The sequence below is a fragment of the Anopheles marshallii genome, chromosome 2 (genome assembly GCF_943734725.1).
Source record: "Anopheles marshallii chromosome 2, idAnoMarsDA_429_01, whole genome shotgun sequence".
NCBI lineage: Eukaryota > Metazoa > Arthropoda > Insecta > Diptera > Culicidae > Anopheles > Anopheles marshallii.
The window spans coordinates 23,465,049-23,483,997 of NC_071326.1; the positions used below are offsets into that span (position 1 = coordinate 23,465,049).

At 45.2% G+C, this 18,949-nt stretch overlaps 7 protein-coding genes across 7 annotated transcripts; 3 read left to right on the top strand and 4 right to left on the bottom strand.

The window, feature by feature from the left end:
- Positions 1-1,117: 1,117 nt before the first annotated feature.
- LOC128707208 (40S ribosomal protein S28) lies at positions 1,118-1,456 on the bottom strand. Its single transcript, XM_053802158.1, has one exon. The coding sequence runs from the start codon at positions 1,363-1,365 to the stop codon at positions 1,168-1,170; it is 198 nt and encodes a 65-aa protein (XP_053658133.1). The 5' UTR covers positions 1,366-1,456; the 3' UTR covers positions 1,118-1,167.
- A 366-nt stretch (positions 1,457-1,822) lies between these two features.
- LOC128707202 (alanyl-tRNA editing protein Aarsd1-A) lies at positions 1,823-3,067 on the top strand. Its single transcript, XM_053802152.1, has one exon. The coding sequence runs from the start codon at positions 1,823-1,825 to the stop codon at positions 3,065-3,067; it is 1,245 nt and encodes a 414-aa protein (XP_053658127.1).
- A 231-nt stretch (positions 3,068-3,298) lies between these two features.
- LOC128707205 (3-hydroxyacyl-CoA dehydrogenase type-2) lies at positions 3,299-4,066 on the bottom strand. The gene has a single exon (XM_053802154.1). It carries the CDS (start codon positions 4,064-4,066, stop codon positions 3,299-3,301), a length of 768 nt encoding a protein of 255 aa, XP_053658129.1.
- A 653-nt stretch (positions 4,067-4,719) lies between these two features.
- On the top strand, positions 4,720-5,531 carry LOC128707206 (glutaredoxin 3). Its single transcript, XM_053802155.1, has 3 exons — positions 4,720-4,769; positions 4,837-5,271; positions 5,354-5,531. Exons 1-3 carry the CDS (start codon positions 4,720-4,722, stop codon positions 5,529-5,531), a joined length of 663 nt encoding a protein of 220 aa, XP_053658130.1.
- Positions 5,532-5,888: 357 nt separating this feature from the next.
- Positions 5,889-6,588, bottom strand: LOC128707207 (probable prefoldin subunit 5). The gene is made up of 4 exons (XM_053802157.1): positions 6,487-6,588; positions 6,278-6,408; positions 6,134-6,212; positions 5,889-6,068 (listed from the first exon to the last, which is right to left on the bottom strand). The coding sequence occupies exons 1-4, from the start codon at positions 6,586-6,588 to the stop codon at positions 5,889-5,891; spliced, it is 492 nt and encodes a 163-aa protein (XP_053658132.1).
- A 587-nt stretch (positions 6,589-7,175) lies between these two features.
- On the top strand, positions 7,176-7,683 carry LOC128717003 (E3 ubiquitin-protein ligase RNF170-like). The gene is made up of 2 exons (XM_053811402.1): positions 7,176-7,293; positions 7,370-7,683. Exons 1-2 carry the CDS (start codon positions 7,176-7,178, stop codon positions 7,681-7,683), a joined length of 432 nt encoding a protein of 143 aa, XP_053667377.1.
- An 811-nt stretch (positions 7,684-8,494) lies between these two features.
- On the bottom strand, positions 8,495-11,195 carry LOC128707281 (TBC1 domain family member 5). The gene is made up of 7 exons (XM_053802232.1): positions 11,113-11,195; positions 10,456-10,992; positions 10,342-10,392; positions 10,016-10,273; positions 9,803-9,945; positions 9,240-9,733; positions 8,495-9,082 (listed from the first exon to the last, which is right to left on the bottom strand). The coding sequence occupies exons 1-7, from the start codon at positions 11,193-11,195 to the stop codon at positions 8,495-8,497; spliced, it is 2,154 nt and encodes a 717-aa protein (XP_053658207.1).
- Positions 11,196-18,949: the final 7,754 nt, after the last annotated feature.

Here is an 18,949-nt window from a genome sequence, read left to right on the forward strand (position 1 = left end):
ATGTTTATCTGGTTAAATTCGCGCGTCTTGTCCGGCGCTTGGCGTTCAAATTACAGCAAACAACAAAAACCACGTCTTGCGATTCGTCTTGTCAAAGACAAATGTCAGAATGGTTTGCTATTTGAAAGAAAATGTCAACGGATTTAAATTATATGCAACGAGGCGTTGAGATAGCTTATTTTTGGGATTTTTCGGATAGAAACGTTCAATAAGAATAATGCATTTCATCCTACTCTTATACTATATTATCTGTTTCAGTAAGGACTTATAAATCTTCACGTGGGATTCTCTAATATTCGCACGAAACAAAGCGACGGCAGAATGAGCACTCAACCGCGAGTACCTAAAAGTGCAATGAGAACAACTGTGACTAGATGAAATGTTATTACAGGATCCTTGGCTTGGACCTGCTCAATGCTCTATTTAACGATAACAATTCCTCGATTCCAGATTTCTTAGTCGAGAACTTACCAAGCAAATGTTTCTTAAAAGCATGCAAATGACGTTACTCTGTAAGGATTTCGCTGTAATACATTTAGTCAGTAAATATTTAGTACAAATAAATGAGATGCTCAATGCACAGGCACGACCATTTAACTGTAATTAGTATTTCTTTCACAAATGTGGTCATATTTGTTGCCCATGAAAAAGTAAGCTGGAAGCACTCTTGATTTTGACATTCTCGTCTACAATACGTACACTTCCGAACACCCAAATCCATGCAACATAGGCCCCAGGTGCAAAGCACTTCATTTTGAACACATTTTGTACCTTCAACGATGAAGATCTGCATGCAGAGGGCACAATTGCATCCTTTTAGTTCGACAATCGATATAAACAATGTTCGGATTTTGTGTATTGTTTTCAAACTCACGTTATATTAGCTTTCACTTCTCATTCTTTACTTCCACAAACACGGAGTTTTACGGATATACATTCTTTTCCACCACCTTAAGCTGGGTTTCTCTATCAAGTATTCGTCGTCAGCCCGACTGTATTATACCGACGTACACAGAGTGGAAACATAACCTAGAAAAAGGCAATAGGATTGAGAATGACGCTTTTCTGCCAGGCCGTTGCCTGCAACACCAAACGCCATCTGTTTCGGCTTACCTTTGGTCGGCAGAATGTTCTACCCATGGAAAGCATAGCGAAGTTGGAGCATGTTTACCGGAGTCTTCTTGCCTCACGTTCAGATTCCAGCAGGGTCAGAATGTCGCCCTCGCGGACGGGCCCCTTCACATTGCGGATGATCTGTCGGTTTTGCTCGTTCAGGAACTCAACCTTCACCTGGGTACACTGGCCCTGCGATCCGGTACGGCCCAAAACCTTGGTAACGCGCGCGAGCACAAATGTCTTGTCCATGTTGAGCTAGGATGAACAAATTTCGGTAATTTTCACCGATTTCCGTACAAGCGATCTGCTTGAGGCAAAACACGAGAAAGAAAGAAATTTGGCAGTCGGCAAACGTCATCTGTCAAAATGTTCAATCTGTTGTGACGGTTGACAGGAAGTGGCCCGGTGAAAAGGGTATCGCCAAAGCACCGCTATTTACGACCAAAAAATGTTCAAACGGTGCAATAATTTTATAAATGAATATGTAAAATATGTTTCATGTTTGCACACACTTGCTAGTACAATTATGTAAAGAAAATCAAAACTTACACACGAGATTGTAACAAGGTGATAAAAGCATCATGTGACAAACTTTCGTGCAGACCGGTATTTGTTTTTGTTGACATTGCGGAAAGTCAATCTTTTTATAGATCTTTGCAGCCGCTCGCATTTGGTGGTAGAAAAACGTTTTGGAGACTGTGTAGAAATGGTCTTTAAATGCCAAGAAGATAGTTTTTTGCAAGAATTCCAAACGAAGGTTGTTTCCTGCGAGAATGTAGCTGGCGGTTACAGCGTCGTGTTTGAAGATACCATCCTTTTCCCCGAAGGTGGCGGACAACCTACCGATCATGGCTTGGTGGCTGGTCGTAAAGTAACATCGGTTGTGCGCAAGGGACCGACAGCCATCCACTTCGTAGAAGACGATGGCACGAACGGTCCACCGTTTGCTGTTGGAGAAGAGGTCCACCAACGCGTAGAATGGTCTCGCCGGTTTGATCACATGCAGCAACACTCTGGACAGCACCTCATAACAGCTATATTTGATCGCGAGTTCAAGTACAACACCAGATCCTGGTGGTTGGGTACGGAAAGTTCGTATATCGATCTCGACGCAAAGGATGTTGACCGGGATCAGCTGGAAAGGGTGGAAAGCATATGCAACCAGCTGATCGTCGATTGTACACCCGTCCAGGTGAACGTGTACGAACCGGACGATCCGGCACTAAAGTCCGATGTTACCCGGGCAACCCGTGGCCTGCCGGAGGATGTGTCCGGCCCATTGCGGGTAGTAACAATAGCCGGTGTTGAAAGTAACATGTGCTGCGGAACTCACGTACGTAATCTTAGCCAGCTGCAAACAATTAAACTGCTCAGTGTCGAGAAAGCGAAAGGAAAGTGTCTAGTGTATTTCCTGGTCGGTGGCCGTGTGCTGCGCAAACTGTCCGAATGCTACGAGCGTGAGGTTCAGTTGAATTCACTTTTAAATGGTGGACCCGCTTCGCACATTGAGCTGGCAAAGAAGTTACAAACCTCCGTACGAACTACCCAGCGCGTGGCCAAAAAACTAACTACCGAACTGGCCACAGCCGAGGCAGAAAAGTTAAACGCATTGCGGGACAATGGTCCACCAACATACGTGCTGCTTCATCGCAGTGATGGACAGGAGTCGGATTTCATCAATACTTTCCTACGTGTGGTAAAACTGCCCGATTGTTTCTTCTTTCTTACGAACGCCGATACGGACGGTAGTGGCAAAGGGCAGCTTGTTCTGCAGGGCAAACCGGACGATGTGGCCAAATTGGGCCCGGAAATATGCACCCTGCTAGAAGGAAAGGGCAATGGGAAAGGTACACGCTTTAATGCGAAGGTTAACAAGCTGAAAAATTTACCACAATGTGAAAAACTAGTCCGAGAGCATTTTCCGCCGGTCGACGGAACGGTGGAGAAGTGAAAGATGCGTGTAAATAAAGCAGTATTCGAACGATACACGTTACACGCGTGATGCTTTAGAACGTTGCTTTTTATTTAAAAACAAAAATAGCAGAATACAAACGGTGTGTGCTTTTGCGAAAATCGTTTGACGATCGTTTACTGCGAAGACTTTGTTGCGTCTCATTCTTTGAGGTACTGAATAAATGCATCCGTTATTGCTGAACAGCAAGTTCCATTGAAAGGTTCCGCTTCAAGGCATCATGCGCAATGCCCCATCCAAGCGAATGACTTCCCCATTCAACATAGGATTATCCACGATGCTCTGAACCAGCTGAGCGTATTCCGCCGGCTCACCTAGCCGTTGTGGGAATGGCACAGTCTTGGCCAGGAACGCACGAACCTTCTCTGGCAGCGCCTGCAACATCGGGGTATTGAACAGCCCCGGAGCGACCGTAACGATCCGAATGCCTTGCGTGCTGAGATCGCGTGCGATTGGTAGCGTCATACCGACCACGGCTGCCTTCGAAGCGGAATAAGCCGCCTGGCCAATCTGGCCATCGTAAGCAGCCACCGAGGCCGTATTCACGATGACGCCGCGCTGACCATCCGCATTCGGTTCGTTCTCACCCATCAGGCCCGCCGATAGGCGAATCACGTTGAACGTACCGGCCGTGTTGACCAACAGTACGCGCTGGAAATCCTCCAGCTTGTGTGCTACCTTCTTGTTGAAGTTGTACGTCTTCACGGCCACCGCAACGCCGGCACAGTTGACCGACACATCCAACCGGCCGAATTTACTTTTCGCCAGTTCTAGCGCACCAGTCACGTCCTTTTCGGACAGTACATCGACCGGCACGTACACCACCTTCTCGCCCAGCTCTTTGGCGACGTCGTTACCCTTGGAGGTGGGCAGATCGCACAGCAGCACATTATATCCGGCACGCGCGAACCGTTCCACCGTGGCACGGCCCAGTCCTGAGGCACCTCCAGTGACTAGTGCGACTGCGTTCTTAAGCATTTCGTGCGGGAGGAATGTAAGGTTTCAAGCGACCGAAATTAACTCACAAACGGCAATGCACTTTATTCCGGCGATCTGGAACTGCTGCGCTGGGCCGAGAATGATCTACGCTCTTGTTATGCAATCGTGTTATCAAAGCGACAGGTTGAATGAACTCGTTATTACTGACAAACGATCGTGACCGTAGCAAGCAGCATGTAGGCAAAATAGTAACCACTAATTAAAGGAAGTCACAAACAGTAAAAATTACAAAAGGTTGAAAATATTTTTTTAAAAAAGCATAATAAACACAACAAGCGAACGGCAGAATTTGTTGTGACAGGTGGTTTGTTTCCGGAAATAATAATGGGGAAATATTCAAGAAAATCACAAAAATAGTATAAATTGGCAGTGTTTAATTGCCTTCAACAGAAAACACGGATTTTAATTTATTTTCAAGCTAATGAAAAGGTAAAAAGATGAAAAAACATTGTAGCGTTTCGAACAGTGTTCATGGATGCGGAGTACTATTTTCACCGGGCAGGCAACTGACATCAAGAGCAACTGACATAACAAAAAAAAACAGGTATCAGCAGGAGCAACATTTCAACATTCATCATTGCGGTCGGCTGGAAGGTTATCGTCGAAATAAAAAGCGCTTTTCGCCGTGAAAGATGGCCATCACCAAAGTGACTTCCGAAGAGCAGTACAAGCAGCTGATTAGGTAGTGTGTTTGGTGATGTTGTGTTCCATAAATTACATCGAACTCATTCATCATTTCCTTTCGGCAGCGCCGCAACGGTGTCGGTGGTGCTATTTTCAGCCGACTGGGCCGAACAGTGTAAACAAATCAGCGATGTTATGGGCGAGCTAGCCAAACAGCCGGAATTTAAAGCGCTACAGTTTCTGGACGTACCGGCGGAGGATCTATCGGAGCTGTCCATGCGCCACCAAATCGATTCAGTACCGACGGTTTTGTTTTTGCGCGCCGGTAAAGCTGTCGATCGGATCGATGGCGTCGATGTGGGGACATTGACGCAGAAGGCAAAACAATATGCCGGCACGACGTTAGCATTGGGAACGTCAGGCGACGGTGCAATCAATCTGGAGGAACGGCTTAAAGCGCTCATAAATCGTTCCAAGGTGATGATATTTATGAAGGGCGATCGCAATACACCACGGTGCGGTTTCTCCAAACAACTGATAGCGATCGTGAACGACACCGGGTAAGTGCTATCCATTGTTATTCCTATATGTGCCGTGTTTTATCTCCTTGTTATTCAAATGCCATTGTTGTACTGATTTCAGCGTTGAGTACGACACGTTCGATATATTGACTGATGAAGCTGTACGGCAAGGGTTGAAAACGTTTTCGAATTGGCCTACCTATCCGCAAGTTTACGTAAACGGCGAACTTATCGGGGGACTGGATATCATCAAGGAGCTATTGGAGGGTGGAGAGCTAAAGGAAACGTTAAGTCCGTAAAAGGCCCAACAACGCTGCATGTATCAAGGAGGACGCGTGCAAAACGTACGATTCCGTTTCGTTCCGTTTGGATAATTTATTATTGCGTAAATGCAGCGTCGGGTTCCAACGCTTAACTTAAGGCGCGGTGTAAAGATTACAGGATGAACATACCCGACGAAATGGAAATGAACCAGAAAATACCAAGACAAAATAAACCATCGGGCTTTGGTTTGCTTACATGATTAGCGGTTGATCGGTTATGCTTTGTTTTGATTTCTATAAAGCCTCCTCGCGAGGCTCACACAGGGGCAGCTGAGAACTCCAGACGGATGATAATCTAACGAACGGTTCGCGTCGATTCGACGTTGATGCTGACTATTCGCCATCGCGCTTCTTTTGCAGCTCTTTGCTATACAGTGCCAGTTTCTTCTCCATTAGCTCGCGAATCGTATCACGAATTTTGAACTTTTCGATGCCATTCGTTTCGATCTTTTCTAGCTGCTCCTGCACGTATTCGACCCGCCGCTTGAAGAAGGCCTTCGCGCTATCGAGATCCTGTGAAAACCACGTCAATGATTAGATCATTCCGATGGGTACGACGAGTACACTATTTTACTCACGTTCTCTGCGTAGTACCCGGTGCCAATTTCAATGATGACATTGTTCGCATCCTTTATCGTGCCGGGTACGTACATGCTCCTATTGGAAGGGATTCATTACATAGCACACTCGGCCCGTATGTCGGTTTCCACCCCAAAACTTACCCCGTCAACGGTACTAGAATTTGCTTATCGTTCCAGTCCTCTTTCAGCTGTTCCAGTGCTTCCTTCGAGGCGGAATATTTCGATCTAGCCATCTTGATGCTGTTCAAGGAATCTTGAAAGAATGATAATTCCTACAAATGTACCGAAAGCATACCCATCACAATACAACCGAACTGGGTTACGACGGCCCGGCAAACAATCATCCAAACCTGATCTAGTTGATTTTTCAGCTGAGTCAATTGCTGCAGATTTAGCGTGTTGAGGTCGATTTGCTGCATCTGCGGCTTTTCGGTGGTGGATATATGGGCCATCGTGGTCGTTCTGCGCTGCTGGTGTGCGATATGGGATCAGACGAACGTAAATGATGATGAGGAAAAGTGGCTACAATTTGTCCGTAGGCGGTAACTTCCCGTTAAGGGAAGATTGTTGTTCTTCTTCGCGTATCTGACTGCCCGTTCACGGCGATTTGCTGTGAAACTTCGGATGGCCTTCTATGTCAAGTTGGTCTGCATGCGTTCGAGCCAGTGCTGCCAAAAACGCCAGAAATGCAAAACATGTAAAAGAAATCCGTTGGTGCATTATATTGCGTTATGTAGTGTAAACAACTTTATTCAGCAAAAGAAAACAAAATCACAGTTTTTGTTAAAGATTTAGTGCATTTTAAATAGCTTTTTCGAATGCATTTATTGATTGTTCGCTTCGACAAATGCTTCCAGCACTGCGCTAGCAAAACCCGCCGCTGTCAAGAATGCTGTCATCAATGGTACGTCAAAACACCTACCAAAAATACCGCCTTTTGCTTGGCGCTGACAGTATAGCTAGAAATTACCAGGAAGGCTGGAGATCGTTACGAACGAGTTCTTAGAGTTCACTGTACAAACTGTTGTAGTTTTACGCGATGAAACCGAAGTCGGAACTGCGGAACGGTAGTCAACATACGAGACCAAAAAGTATGGAACATTCGGCACCACCGGTTACGCTTTTATCCGCCCACAAGTACAATCTGCGAAGCATAGGTAATTTGTTGCCGGATGATTGTTGGCTGTTGCATTGAATTTATTGTTTTCGTTACGCTCTGTTTTCGTTCTCTAGGACCTCCGAGATATGTTCAGTTTTCGGACGACGAATGCCCCATTTGTCTGGAAGATTTCAGCGCACCGGTGATCGCAAATTGTGGCCATTCGTTCTGCACATCCTGCATTCAGAAGTGTATGCAGAATGTGAAGCCTGCAGTATGTCCGGTCTGTAAGGAACGATTAATCAAAAACCTGTTTCTGCACAATATGTCATACTCGAATCATCCGGATGCAGTTTCATCAATCGCGAAATACCGAAATAGTGTGACTACAATGGAGAAGAATCGAAACTCAAAACTTTCCAACCTATCCAAGAAGGCAGCGAATTGATGCGAATGTTGCATAAAACCGATGGCATTTGGAAAGATATGTAATGTTGTGCCTATACTTACGGATCCTCGACGATTTGGTGATGTATATACTGCTGCTGTAGAAGCATATGTTCAAAGAAGAGGGTTATGTATATAATTATCGTTTAAGATTTGTACATTAAGTCGTCGCTTTCTTTACTTTACCATCTGTATTTTCGAAGGATATTGCGAGAATGGTAAGGGATTTTGTTCAAATAATTATTATCATGTTATCATAACGTAACACACGCCGTTTTGTCATCATTTCACGACGGAGGCGAATAAAAGAATTTAATCAAGAATGATAAAACATGCTGAAACAGTAGCGAGGCTTGGTATTCAGTAATCAAACCTCAAACGGACATCTCCTCTCTTCCATCGATATGTGATTGATATACAACGTTTATAGTATGTAAGCGCTTTATGCCCTTTATTACACAAATATCTCACCCAATGTTACGGGAGTAGCTACTTGTTTTGAATTTTTTTTCGTCCTTCAAATACATGTATATCACATCTGTTGTCCCGCTTTCGAGATAACGAGCAGAGAAGGCCCTAAATGGAAACAATCGGCCGAGATCGAACTCCCCTGTCGTACAATAAAAATTGCGTCCTGTTAGGTATGTATACTGCAATCGAAACATAAACTTTAAGCATGTGCATATTGCACTATTTCAATATTCTTTACATCGGAATAGTTTCGCGATGTTACGGTTTGCCTACATAAAACGACATTGAATGAAACACGCGTGTAACAATATGCGATACAGATGCAGAACCTTTCAGAACTGTCATTCCGATCTTTCCGAGTTACCCTGCGGATTAGTACTAGGCAAATCTTTGTCATCGATCCTTCGCTGACGGTCGGAGAAATCTTTCGTAAACACGTTCATTTCTACCTCCTTGCGGTTAGCCAACTTTTTGGTCGCTATTTTGCTGTACCGATCTTCCGGTATTTCGTACTGCGTGATGTTCGGTTGTGATGCACTGTTTCGTCTGCAGTCCAGATCGTAGTTGTACGATCGCGTTAGGTTCAAACTGTTTGGCGGCGTTTGCATACGCTGAACACTGCTCGCTTGTTGTTCGGTGGACACTAATTTTGCACCACCAGGCAGCAATGGTTTCCGGGCCTGCTGCGGCTCTTCGTTCGCTTCCGTTGCGGCATCAATGGGTGCCGGCACGCGGAACACGGTATCGTAACGTGGTTTTAACAGTGAGCAGATTTCCTCTATCCCTTCGAGTGATTGCTGCAGCTCGCCTTGTGGATTGGTAGGTCGAATGTTGCGCCGCAGCACGGTTAGATACTGGAGCAGCTTCGCTCGACCGACAGACATGATGTTGTACGCATTTTGCAGCTCAATGCGAAGTAATTCCGGATCCTGAAAGAGAGAGAGAGAGAGAGAGAGAGAGAGAGAGACAGACAGAGACAGAGAGAGGCAGAGAGAGAGAGAGAGGGAGAGAGAGAGAGAGAGAGAGAGAGAACAGTTTTAAAAGCCAATCATTAATGATTTCGAACCTAAACAACTAGAAACGTACATCTTCTCGATAGCCATCCGTTACGGTTGGATCACGAACGTCCGGTTGGGTTGAATCCGTGATCGCTTTTTTAGTAGCAAGACAGGCGGCCTGGCGTAGTTCGACTGCCGTTGCCTTTCGCATCGATCCACCATTTCTTGGCAGTGAGTTGGTGCGGTGATATTCGTCTGGCCCACCTGCACCACTGGAACCAGACCGGCTTTGCAGCGGATGATCATCGACAGCGATCTGTCCACGACGCTGATGCACCGATGGCAGTGTGGAATACTTCGTCTGCGTCATTTCGGCCGTTTTCGAACGCATCCCGACGGCTGGCTGCGGCTGCTGGTGCGTTTGACGTTTGGGTGACGAAAGGAAGATCATTGCACCGGCCGGACGCTCGTATACTTTGGGAGATTTCATGTGTAGCGCGTGGCGTATGACGAGCGCTATGTCTACGTTGCTGGGATAACGCATCAGGTACGAAAGGCAGGTTGTATAGTCACTATAAATTACTGGAAAGCAGAGAAAAAGCCACATTGGTAATTTTGTTTCAGCTCCATCATTCATATGCCGATACTAACACTTATCTCTTATTCGTATCAGCATCGCCACGACGACGTAATTGATCAGACCAAGTTCGTCTCCCTCGCCGAATATTGCATCCCACAGTAGCAGCAAGTCTTGTAATGCAAATTCACGCCCAAAAAGCAAACGTAACCATCGGCTAAGAGGAAATGGTATTACTTCAGTACCCAAAAACCGCCGTCCACCACACAAACACATGATCGACTTACATGCCAAAAATGGCCAAAGGAATGTCGAGCTTGAGGAGATGATTGTGCAGATGGAGATCTTCCTTGATGAGAATTTTATCCTTGATGTAGTTCAGCTGTTCCACCACCTCCACTTCTGGCTTCCGTTTCGCACCGGCAGGACTGGAGCTCATCGGACTGGCCGGGGTTTGCGCGGGGAAGTATCCAGTAGCGGTTGGCACAACGTCCGTGATGCGATAGAAGGATTCAATCTGGGACATTATTTTGGAGAAGAGTGCACTGAAAATGGGAAGCAAAAAGCAATTGATAGTTGGTGCCTTTTGGTGAAGTTTGCAGTTTACTCTTACTAGGAATCCTCCTCGAGATACTGTGGGTCCAAAGTTGCCAACAGGTTACGACTGAAAGTGGGTAAAGATATAATTTTAAACATAGAATAACAACGGTCGAGGACGCAACCCTACTCAATGTCCGGATGCAGTTCCTGTATATGTGCCAGTGCTTGCTGGTCGCTATGGATGACAAATATGAGCGGTGCCAGTATTTCATGCATGCCCTGCCGGTAGCACATGGCAGGATATTGTCGAGCATAGCAGAACAGAATGTTGGTCATCAGTTCCTGTATCGTCGGTTTGCGAAAGAAGTCGACCCCGGGAAAGGTGCGTACGACGTCTTGCTTTATCACAGCGCATAGTTCCTGATCACAAAAGTGTTGATTCCAGAGGCTTTGCTTCGATTGGGACAGTGGATCGTCCCGCACATCCGTCGTCTGCTGGTGCGGATTCAGCACAAACTGGTCCTTAAGGCGGCGATAGTGTGCCCTTGCATCGGACCGTTGCTGGGGCCAACTCTGGGAACCAGGCGTTTCCAGTACTCCAAGAAACACGGCCCAGCACACACTACGGAATGGAGATGCACGTAGATCGCCCCGTACGGCCAGATGTCGTAGATGTGACAGGTTTGTCTCGTTCGCGATCTTCATTATGTTCTGCCATTCTAATCTACAACACAAGGGGAAACACAATGGACGATAGTCCGTAAGTTTGTCAGTGGTGCATAGGTGCATCCCATCTTCTTATCAGGATGCATGATCGTGGGACAATATTGGCACAATACTTTACTCGTACTTAGCGACGCCGGACCGTCCATGTCCAGCTGTCAGCGAAGATGGTTCCGCTTCCTGAAGATCGAGGTCAACAACCATCGCAACAACCACCTTGTGCTGGTACGCAAACGTTTATGGAATTGAGATTCACGACGGCCCACCCCCTTCGGATGATCGGGAATTGGGGTATGTTTGCGATTCGGGGTTAATTGCACTTGTGGAACTTTTACACCTACACCGTTGGCTATCACTTGAGGAACGGTACCGCACCGTATCTAAACGCCAAAAGGGCCTTTAGAAATTGTAATGCTATCTGTGCTACAAATGCATGTTTTAAGGGGCTGCAACTAGCAAAACACTTGTTAATGCGTCTATCAATGGGGAAGAAAAACAATCAAATGCTTAGATCAGGCTTTGTAGCTCCTGAAAGGGGGTTTCTGGTTGTTGCCGAAGTGACAAATGATTTTGAAAGTTAGGTGCAATACAAAAGGCGGACCACTGCAATAACACCCGCGGATGGGACGGTTGGAACTAGTGCGGCGAGATCCACGCACATTTTGCGCACAACTGCTTTCACAACAATAATTTACTTTGCCTTTCATTCAGTGCTGTCAAAATGTGCTGGTCGGGATTGAAATATTTCAGCCCAATGAAAATACTGTGACAGCAAGGAACGAATGAAATGTTTCGGAAATTTGAAATTTGAAAACAGCTGTTTGAAAAATGAGCAGGATAAACTCAACCGTCAGCGGTTTTTTGGGAAAGAATGATTTGCTGAACCCAGCTTGTTTGCGTAAAATTGAGGTTTAGATAACAAACTAATCAAATCCTAATCATTTGCAACGGAATTAGATCCATGAAATTCAATGGGGCTTATTACGCAACTTTCTTCTATCGCATTTATTTGTCTTCTGTAGCCATCTGTAGTTTGAATCACCGACTGCTGAAGAGTGATGACCAATCGAGATTTAACACAAAACTGGGTGAATTTTATCATTATCATCAATTCAGCGTTCGATTGACCAAAATCATCTGCCAAATCATTGAAGGTGTGATCGTAGAAACTTCTACATATTATATAAATGATTTCACCCTTGTATAAGTTAAGTCTTTGTAAATTTAAAGACATTACTTCAATCCTACTCGTTGTATAAAGATAACCAGACAATTATTAAGTATCGTGAACATTAGAAAAATATTTCTTAACAATCAAGAACTCAAAATGCCACCACTAACTCTATCAAGCCGGATTTGAATGTTCGGTATTATTATTTAATATTGCGCAATGCAATAAAGATGATTTCTAATGGATACACGGCCATCAACTTGAGTATACGAACATTTTTTTATTATTAGAAGATCGAGACACATTCTTAACTTAACTTTATGAAACACTTTACCTTTTGAAAATATAAACAACTTTCAACTAACCAAAGAATAAAAGAAGGATGAAAATAAATTATGACTCACTAGGAATGCCTTGCGCTTGTAATTTACTAAATCTTTCCGTCGTTCCTTCAGAATTGTAATCCTTTTTTTTGTCTTTCTATAAACTGCAGACTAAGTGCTCGCTTACGCAAAGTGTAAATTTCCCAAGGAACTCTGTAATGTCCACTCGTAACGTTCCGTGTGTTTATTATCTACCCGTCACGGGAGAAGGCAGGACATTTGAGGGCCGATAGAAAAAAAAACATGCTGTTTACTATCATTCATCAGCAACCGTTCAGTCGTTTAGTGTATAATTATTTGTTTTGTAACGTCGGATTTTTTTTTGTCTATGGTGCCTATTTTGAGCACAAAAACCGCCCCATACTTCAGAACCTTCAAGGTGCAAGAATATCAGATGGATGAGTGCGTACCTTTTACTACAGCACGTGGAAGACAATTGGACAAGGAGTTAAGAAAATGTTTGATGTATTTTTTGTTTCTTTACCCAGGTAGATCAATCATCACGAAGCAATGGAAAAAGGTTAGTTTCATACGTTGTTTAAAGGTGAAACATTGTAGATTTGCATACTGCGACGCATCGAAGGGAAGCGAAATGAAGATTAAATTTACGTGGAATTTATAAAACAAAAATCCTTTTTCATAATTAATGTTCTAGTTGTAGGTCTTCTTAACAAATGCGTTTCTGTGTCGAAAACAAACTGTTAAAGTTTGCTTCCAGTGCTGTACATTCAATTTGTAGCGAAATATTGTAACGCACATACGGCTCAAGAAGAACAGTAAAATAAGAATTTGCCCACTGCGATCAGTACAGCTTCGATCGTTCATTGCGCCCTTTCGCAATCAATACACAGTGCGATCAGTTTCGTCCACTCATTCCCATCTCATTAAACTGTCCAAAATAATCTCGATAGTTTTGTTGCACTGCAACTGTAACGCCGCATGCCGTCCACTAAACGGTCAAGCATGATCTTTATTACTGTGGCCTTTTTTGCTTGCCAATCTGCGCCTAACGCAGAGCTGTGGGATACTAACGCAGACTTAGAACGCGATGCACGACTGCCCCGGAGCGGAGGTTTTACCGTGTGACAATCTAGAGATCGCCTTGAATCACCTGTGACGAACATTGGATTTGTGGACAGTGTGAGGAAGAATATAGGATGGAAAAAAAAAACACCGAAACACTCGCACCGTTCTCAGCTCTGACGCCGGTTGGCCGAGGGTGGAAATAATATCCATGTCCAACCGGCAGCACTGAGACTAAGGCCTTCACTTACTTACGATTACTCGATGACGCGCACATACATGGTGAACCACAGCGGACGGTAGCGGGTAACAAGCATCGTAAAGTGTGCGGTAAAAAGACAAACCTAAAACAAAAACAACAATCGTCAATACCGAATCTCATGAATGAGAGAGGGCGAGAGAGAGAGAGAGAGAGATAGAGGAACTCGTTAAAAATTGCTAATAACTAGAGTAATATCTAGCGACGCGGACCAGATTGTATCTGCCGTGGGCATCCGTGAGAAAGCAGCCGGCAAAAATGTCATCCCACAAAATGGAGAAGACACAGGTAACATTTTCCAATTAGTCATACGGTCGTTGATAGTAGCTTCACTTTAGTACCTAGTGTCCCTCACCAGTTGTGGCCGCTGTTACTAACACACGCGATCGCGATGATTAATTGCAAGGAGAGAAAAGTATACTACAATGCGCTATTGTTGCACGGTTCATCAGCTCGGCAACAAAAAGCACCAAATCCAAACCAAATCAAAACAACATCGAACAAGGCGGCGTGTGCAGCCCCAAGTTCGCCTAATACTTCCCCACTTCGACCACTCGACTCAACGCTCGTGGACGCCAAATGGCAATTAGGGAAAGAGAGTGGACGACCCTTGTGATGCCGCGCAAGAAGGACTCGCGCCGCTGTTCGTAGCGCGCTGCAATGTCCACGTCAAAAGGCACTGGTTGACTGACGTCAAGCAACTTTTACCACTGCCCTACGGACACCTGGTGCGCAACCGCTTTTGTGGAAACGGGAAGGAAACGAGCAGTGAAGTGGGAAAGTTTGGTTAAGTACCTTTGGCTTTGTTTTTTAGTCTTTCGTTTTGTTGTTCGCCTACCCAACGTAGATCATCAATAAATCTTGCAATTTCTTGCGACGCGCGCACACTTTTGTTTGTCTGCAGCAGGAAGCAGGAGGGTGGCCGGCTGGAAACAATGTGCAAACAGCGTACGACAATCGTGCAATTGCATTTCCTCTTTTTGTTGCCGTTTGTTTGTGTGGTTGGAACAACCGGACACACACACACCGCGCCACCTGATCGTCACCATGCATGGTGATGCATTTTCTTGCACTGCGCGAACTCTCGATGAGATGAAGGTGTGAAATTTTGCACCGACGATGAATGAAAGTGATAGGAAAATCCACCGGAAGGAATAATATACTATTGCCCAAGAGTTACAGCGTTGTTTGGTAAAGAGTTGTCGAATGAGCCGAAGGTTAGTGGTCCTTCGATAGAGCATCGTTTACTCGAGGGAGAGAATAGAAACAATCCGGTGACTGTGAGCCTTTAATTGGCGTTGGTTTCCAAGAAGAGTTTTCTGGGTATTATTTTAGCGATGTCCAAAGTGCTACATGATGTGGAGACTTAATGTAGGTGTTAATTATTAGTACTATTTGGAAAAACCCTCAGTCTGACTAGTGCAAAGTTTACAACAAATTGTGTTTTGTCAATAGTCTTTATGCCACTAACCATGTATAACAAATTAAAGTCAACAACATCCGATATGCTTGGATGCTAATTCTGCAGACTAGACGTTAATCATCTTACTTGACTTAACGATCTACTGCACCTAGCTTTCAAGGAAAGTAGCCGGAGAGTCATAGTTCTTGTAAGGAGAAGCTACAGTTCTGATGAGATATGATCCATAACCTTCAAGACCAAACTTCGAGGCAAGAGCTCTTGAAGATCTGATGAAAGTCGTTCTTTTCGCACTACGAACTTTGGAAGAATTGTACAAACCAATGGGTAGTGGAATAAAGTATGGATTTCCTCCGCCGGGTTTTGAAAATAGGATGTCATGAAATCTTCATAGTTTTTATCGCAAAATTATTTTCTTTCATACATAAGCTAATACTAAACATAATCAAGGACGATTTTAATATTCTAACATTCTTTTGTACATTATAAAACAGCTAAAACAATGCTCCAAGCCTGTATTCCCACGCATTTTTTGTATTTTCTATTTGAATGGTATTGTCTTTTTTCTGAACAATATTGTTTATTTTTATGTATTACGTTGTTTTGTGATGTTTTTACTTATTTCATAAATTATTTTCTCACTTTCTTATTCAGCTACTTCTTTGTCTGAATTAAGTCTGGGGCGACTCGGTGGTGTATTGGTAGCGGCGCCGGTCTTCACACGACAGGACCGGTCCAAAATCCCATCTGTACCAATCTCCCGTACGCTAGACTGACTATTCGGGCAAATCAAGTCAAAAAAAGCCAGAAATGGCAGGCCTAGACCGCTTGAAACTGTAGAATATTTTCATACAATATTAATATTTTTTGTCATATCTGCCTCATAGTTTAACCAATTCTAACACTGTTTTGTAAAGACCAATAAAATAACCTTTTTGAAACAGTGCTAATTATTGAGGAGTTAGGAAATATTATCATTATCGTTATTTGGAAACATTTTTCTACATGGATAGCCAATTGCTCCGGAAGTATTGGAAAGCACCGGGGCCTCAATTTGGTTTTCTTAAGCCAAAGCCATACAAAAGTATCGATTTTAATTCAAAAATACTGCAGTACCGATATCAAAAAACTAAAACAATTATTTTATATCCCGGGCTGCGTCCACTGTGCAGCAGTGGATTGGATCTACAGCATTCGGCATATCAGAAGATCAGACGGCGAGGCACAAGACCGTGTGGACCGTGTGTCAGGTTCGAGTGTTCTGTTCTGGCACTAATACATACCTCCGAAGGTCTTTTTAGTCCGCATTCGCTATCTTTAGTCCCCCACTGGAGAAGCTGGACAGGTGAAAGTTCGGTCTTACGGTCTCGGATAGGGTTTACTACCGGGTCCTTCTGTGTGCAACCGTATCCATTAAACTAACAGAGCTGTCATGAGATCATAAAGAAAGACTAAATAAACATAGATCATTTTGGGATTCCAATTTATTGTAAAAATGCCTGTTTTTAATTGATATTAAATAATTGTTCTCGAGGGCATCGAAAATGTCTAGAAGTCCAAATATATGAGAGTGCAGTAAATACATGAGAATAAAATACAAGGAGACATCCTTTTAGTTAAGCTTGAGATGAGAAGAGATTGAAAAACTGCTCGTATAAGCTTGATGATAAACAAACTCTTAAATCATTCCAGTTTGTGTCGAATACCTGAAGAAATGAGAATTCATCAAGGAATTACGTCGTACGCCAAACCGGCGTTATTAAAATTCTATTCATAGTCCAAGATTGCGTCTTAACTGTACCCAGAGAGCATGATTCTATTTATGCTCCCTTACCAATACCGCCCCAAAACTTAACCTTAGCGCTCCCTATTCTAATCCACCGACGACATTGATCTATCCTTCATGTTGTTTGTGGTGCATCGCACCGCATGAATCACCGCGCGACCAAATGCCGACTGCACGGGAACTGGGAAGCGAAGACAATAGGCGAGATGTGTCGCATCACGCCGCTTCAATCAGCTTGTACGGTAAATGCACCTCGTAGATGCAGGGCAAAGCAATCGAAGCACCGCGCCATTATTGTGGGTCCCTGCAGCACGGGCGCGCATGTTTGATCGACGCGAATCGATACGGTCCCACCGATACGGTGCTGGGGTGCTAGAGCAGCAGCAAACGCTTCTACGTGCCGGCCGTCCAACCCAGAATGGACGTCCCCGGTGGGCCCTTCTCCCCACCCATCGGCCGTCGGTGCTGCTGGTTGCTTTGTGGCGTCGATGCCGTTGCGTGAAAAAGGGTCCCCAAGGTGCGTCAGGGGTGCCGGGGAAGTAGTGAAGGAGGACGGAGGACGGAGGGGGGATGTCTATCCATATGTGCTGTAGCCAAATTGTTGACAATGTTCCCGGCAAATTTTTGCGTCCCCGTTCCTCCGTGTGCATGTATAGGAAGAAGCGCTAACATGCGGTACCGCACCATGTCCCAGGGCAGGGAGTGCGAAACCCACCGAACAGCCGTGAGCAAACCACTTAATTAGGCTGGAGAGATAGTGAATGTGTGTGAGAGAGAGAGAGAGAAAGAGCAAAGAAAGCCCAAAAAAGAGAGCTACCGATGAGCAACTGGATGTAGGCGACCGAAGTGCGTTAAACGGTGGCAACAATGGTTGGCGATTATGCGAGCCGTGGACATCACAAAAAAAAAAAAAATCTGACCACCCCTCCACCCGTAGCGGACCGACGGCCGGGCCGAGCGGGGTAGGCGAGCGACGGTGAACTGCAAGCCTGCAGGTTAAAGGGAACAGTTTTATAAAAGACCGGCGCAACCACCGTGCGTCGTTTACTTCGCTGACTGATCGCAAACCGAGCGGACCGATCGTACCATACGATCCATCCCATTCGCCCATATTCGACCCACAACGTGTGCTGAAGGTAACGTTATCTCATCCGTGTTCTGTTCTGTGTGTTGGTTTGTCGGCAGCCCCCGAAAGGCCCGGTGCATCCTGCGCGATCGTGCGTGCGTGCGTGATACGTGGCAGTGCAGTGACATGCGTGTGATGGTGAAAGTTTGATATGCAACATAACTGAAGCCGGCAAGCATTCTCGAGGGAGGGACAGTGTGGATAAACAATTCTGGTGTGCAACGGGCAAGGGGGAGCGGGAGGGGGGGGGGGGGGGGGTAGGGGGAGTGTAGTTCTCCGATTCGAATGTTTACCGTGTGTACAGCGAGTTGGTGCCAAAGCTTTATATCGGGGCGCTTCGAAACCCGGGGGGGGGGGGGGGGCACCTCTTCGTAAGTCCCCCTTCCCCGCTTTGCTCCTTCCACCGGGCAAATGCTCAAACAAGTTCACAATCGAACCCTTTGGTTTGGGTGGTGCATGTTCGATACCGAGCGTCCCCGGGTGGAGACCCGCACACTGACGGAACACTTTTGTCCTACGGTCAGCAGTTTTGTCGGACGCTGTTGTTTAGCGAAGCCGTCCCAGGTGTTTATTAACTTCGCGTGTGTTTGTATTCGGTTTTATGTTTATATATCGCTTTTCCTGTGCCGTTTTTGGCGTGGTATTAAGCGCATGGTTCATTGCACACCTCGGCGCAAAGTACCACGCGGGCAGCAGTAATGCGCACACCTTTGCTTGGAGAGTTAAAGCACCCAAAGTCGGAGCCCACTGTCGGCTCGCGGCTGGCGTAGCACGGGCTCAGACTGGGGGG

Excerpts from the sequence above, each read along its gene's own strand:
- LOC128707202 (XM_053802152.1), top strand. The coding sequence starts at position 1,823 with ATGGTCTTTAAATGCCAAGAAGATAGTTTTTTGCAAGAATTCCAAACG.
- LOC128707281 (XM_053802232.1), bottom strand. The coding sequence starts at position 11,195 with ATGGTTGTTGACCTCGATCTTCAGGAAGCGGAACCATCTTCGCTGACA. Across the intron at positions 10,393-10,455 it reads GAACTGCATCCGGACATTGA|TCGTAACCTGTTGGCAACTT; the intron begins GTAGGGTTGCGT and ends ACCCACTTTCAG. Across the intron at positions 9,083-9,239 it reads CGGATGGCTATCGAGAAGAT|GATCCGGAATTACTTCGCAT; the intron begins GTACGTTTCTAG and ends TCTCTCTTTCAG.
- LOC128707206 (XM_053802155.1), top strand. The coding sequence starts at position 4,720 with ATGGCCATCACCAAAGTGACTTCCGAAGAGCAGTACAAGCAGCTGATT. Across the intron at positions 4,770-4,836 it reads CAGTACAAGCAGCTGATTAG|CGCCGCAACGGTGTCGGTGG; the intron begins GTAGTGTGTTTG and ends TCCTTTCGGCAG. Across the intron at positions 5,272-5,353 it reads GCGATCGTGAACGACACCGG|CGTTGAGTACGACACGTTCG; the intron begins GTAAGTGCTATC and ends TACTGATTTCAG.
- LOC128707205 (XM_053802154.1), bottom strand. The coding sequence starts at position 4,066 with ATGCTTAAGAACGCAGTCGCACTAGTCACTGGAGGTGCCTCAGGACTG.
- LOC128707208 (XM_053802158.1), bottom strand. The coding sequence starts at position 1,365 with ATGGACAAGACATTTGTGCTCGCGCGCGTTACCAAGGTTTTGGGCCGT.
- LOC128717003 (XM_053811402.1), top strand. The coding sequence starts at position 7,176 with ATGAAACCGAAGTCGGAACTGCGGAACGGTAGTCAACATACGAGACCA. Across the intron at positions 7,294-7,369 it reads GTACAATCTGCGAAGCATAG|GACCTCCGAGATATGTTCAG; the intron begins GTAATTTGTTGC and ends TTCGTTCTCTAG.
- LOC128707207 (XM_053802157.1), bottom strand. The coding sequence starts at position 6,588 with ATGGCCCATATATCCACCACCGAAAAGCCGCAGATGCAGCAAATCGAC. Across the intron at positions 6,409-6,486 it reads TGAAAAATCAACTAGATCAG|GAATTATCATTCTTTCAAGA; the intron begins GTTTGGATGATT and ends GTACATTTGTAG. Across the intron at positions 6,213-6,277 it reads ATTCTAGTACCGTTGACGGG|GAGCATGTACGTACCCGGCA; the intron begins GTAAGTTTTGGG and ends CCCTTCCAATAG.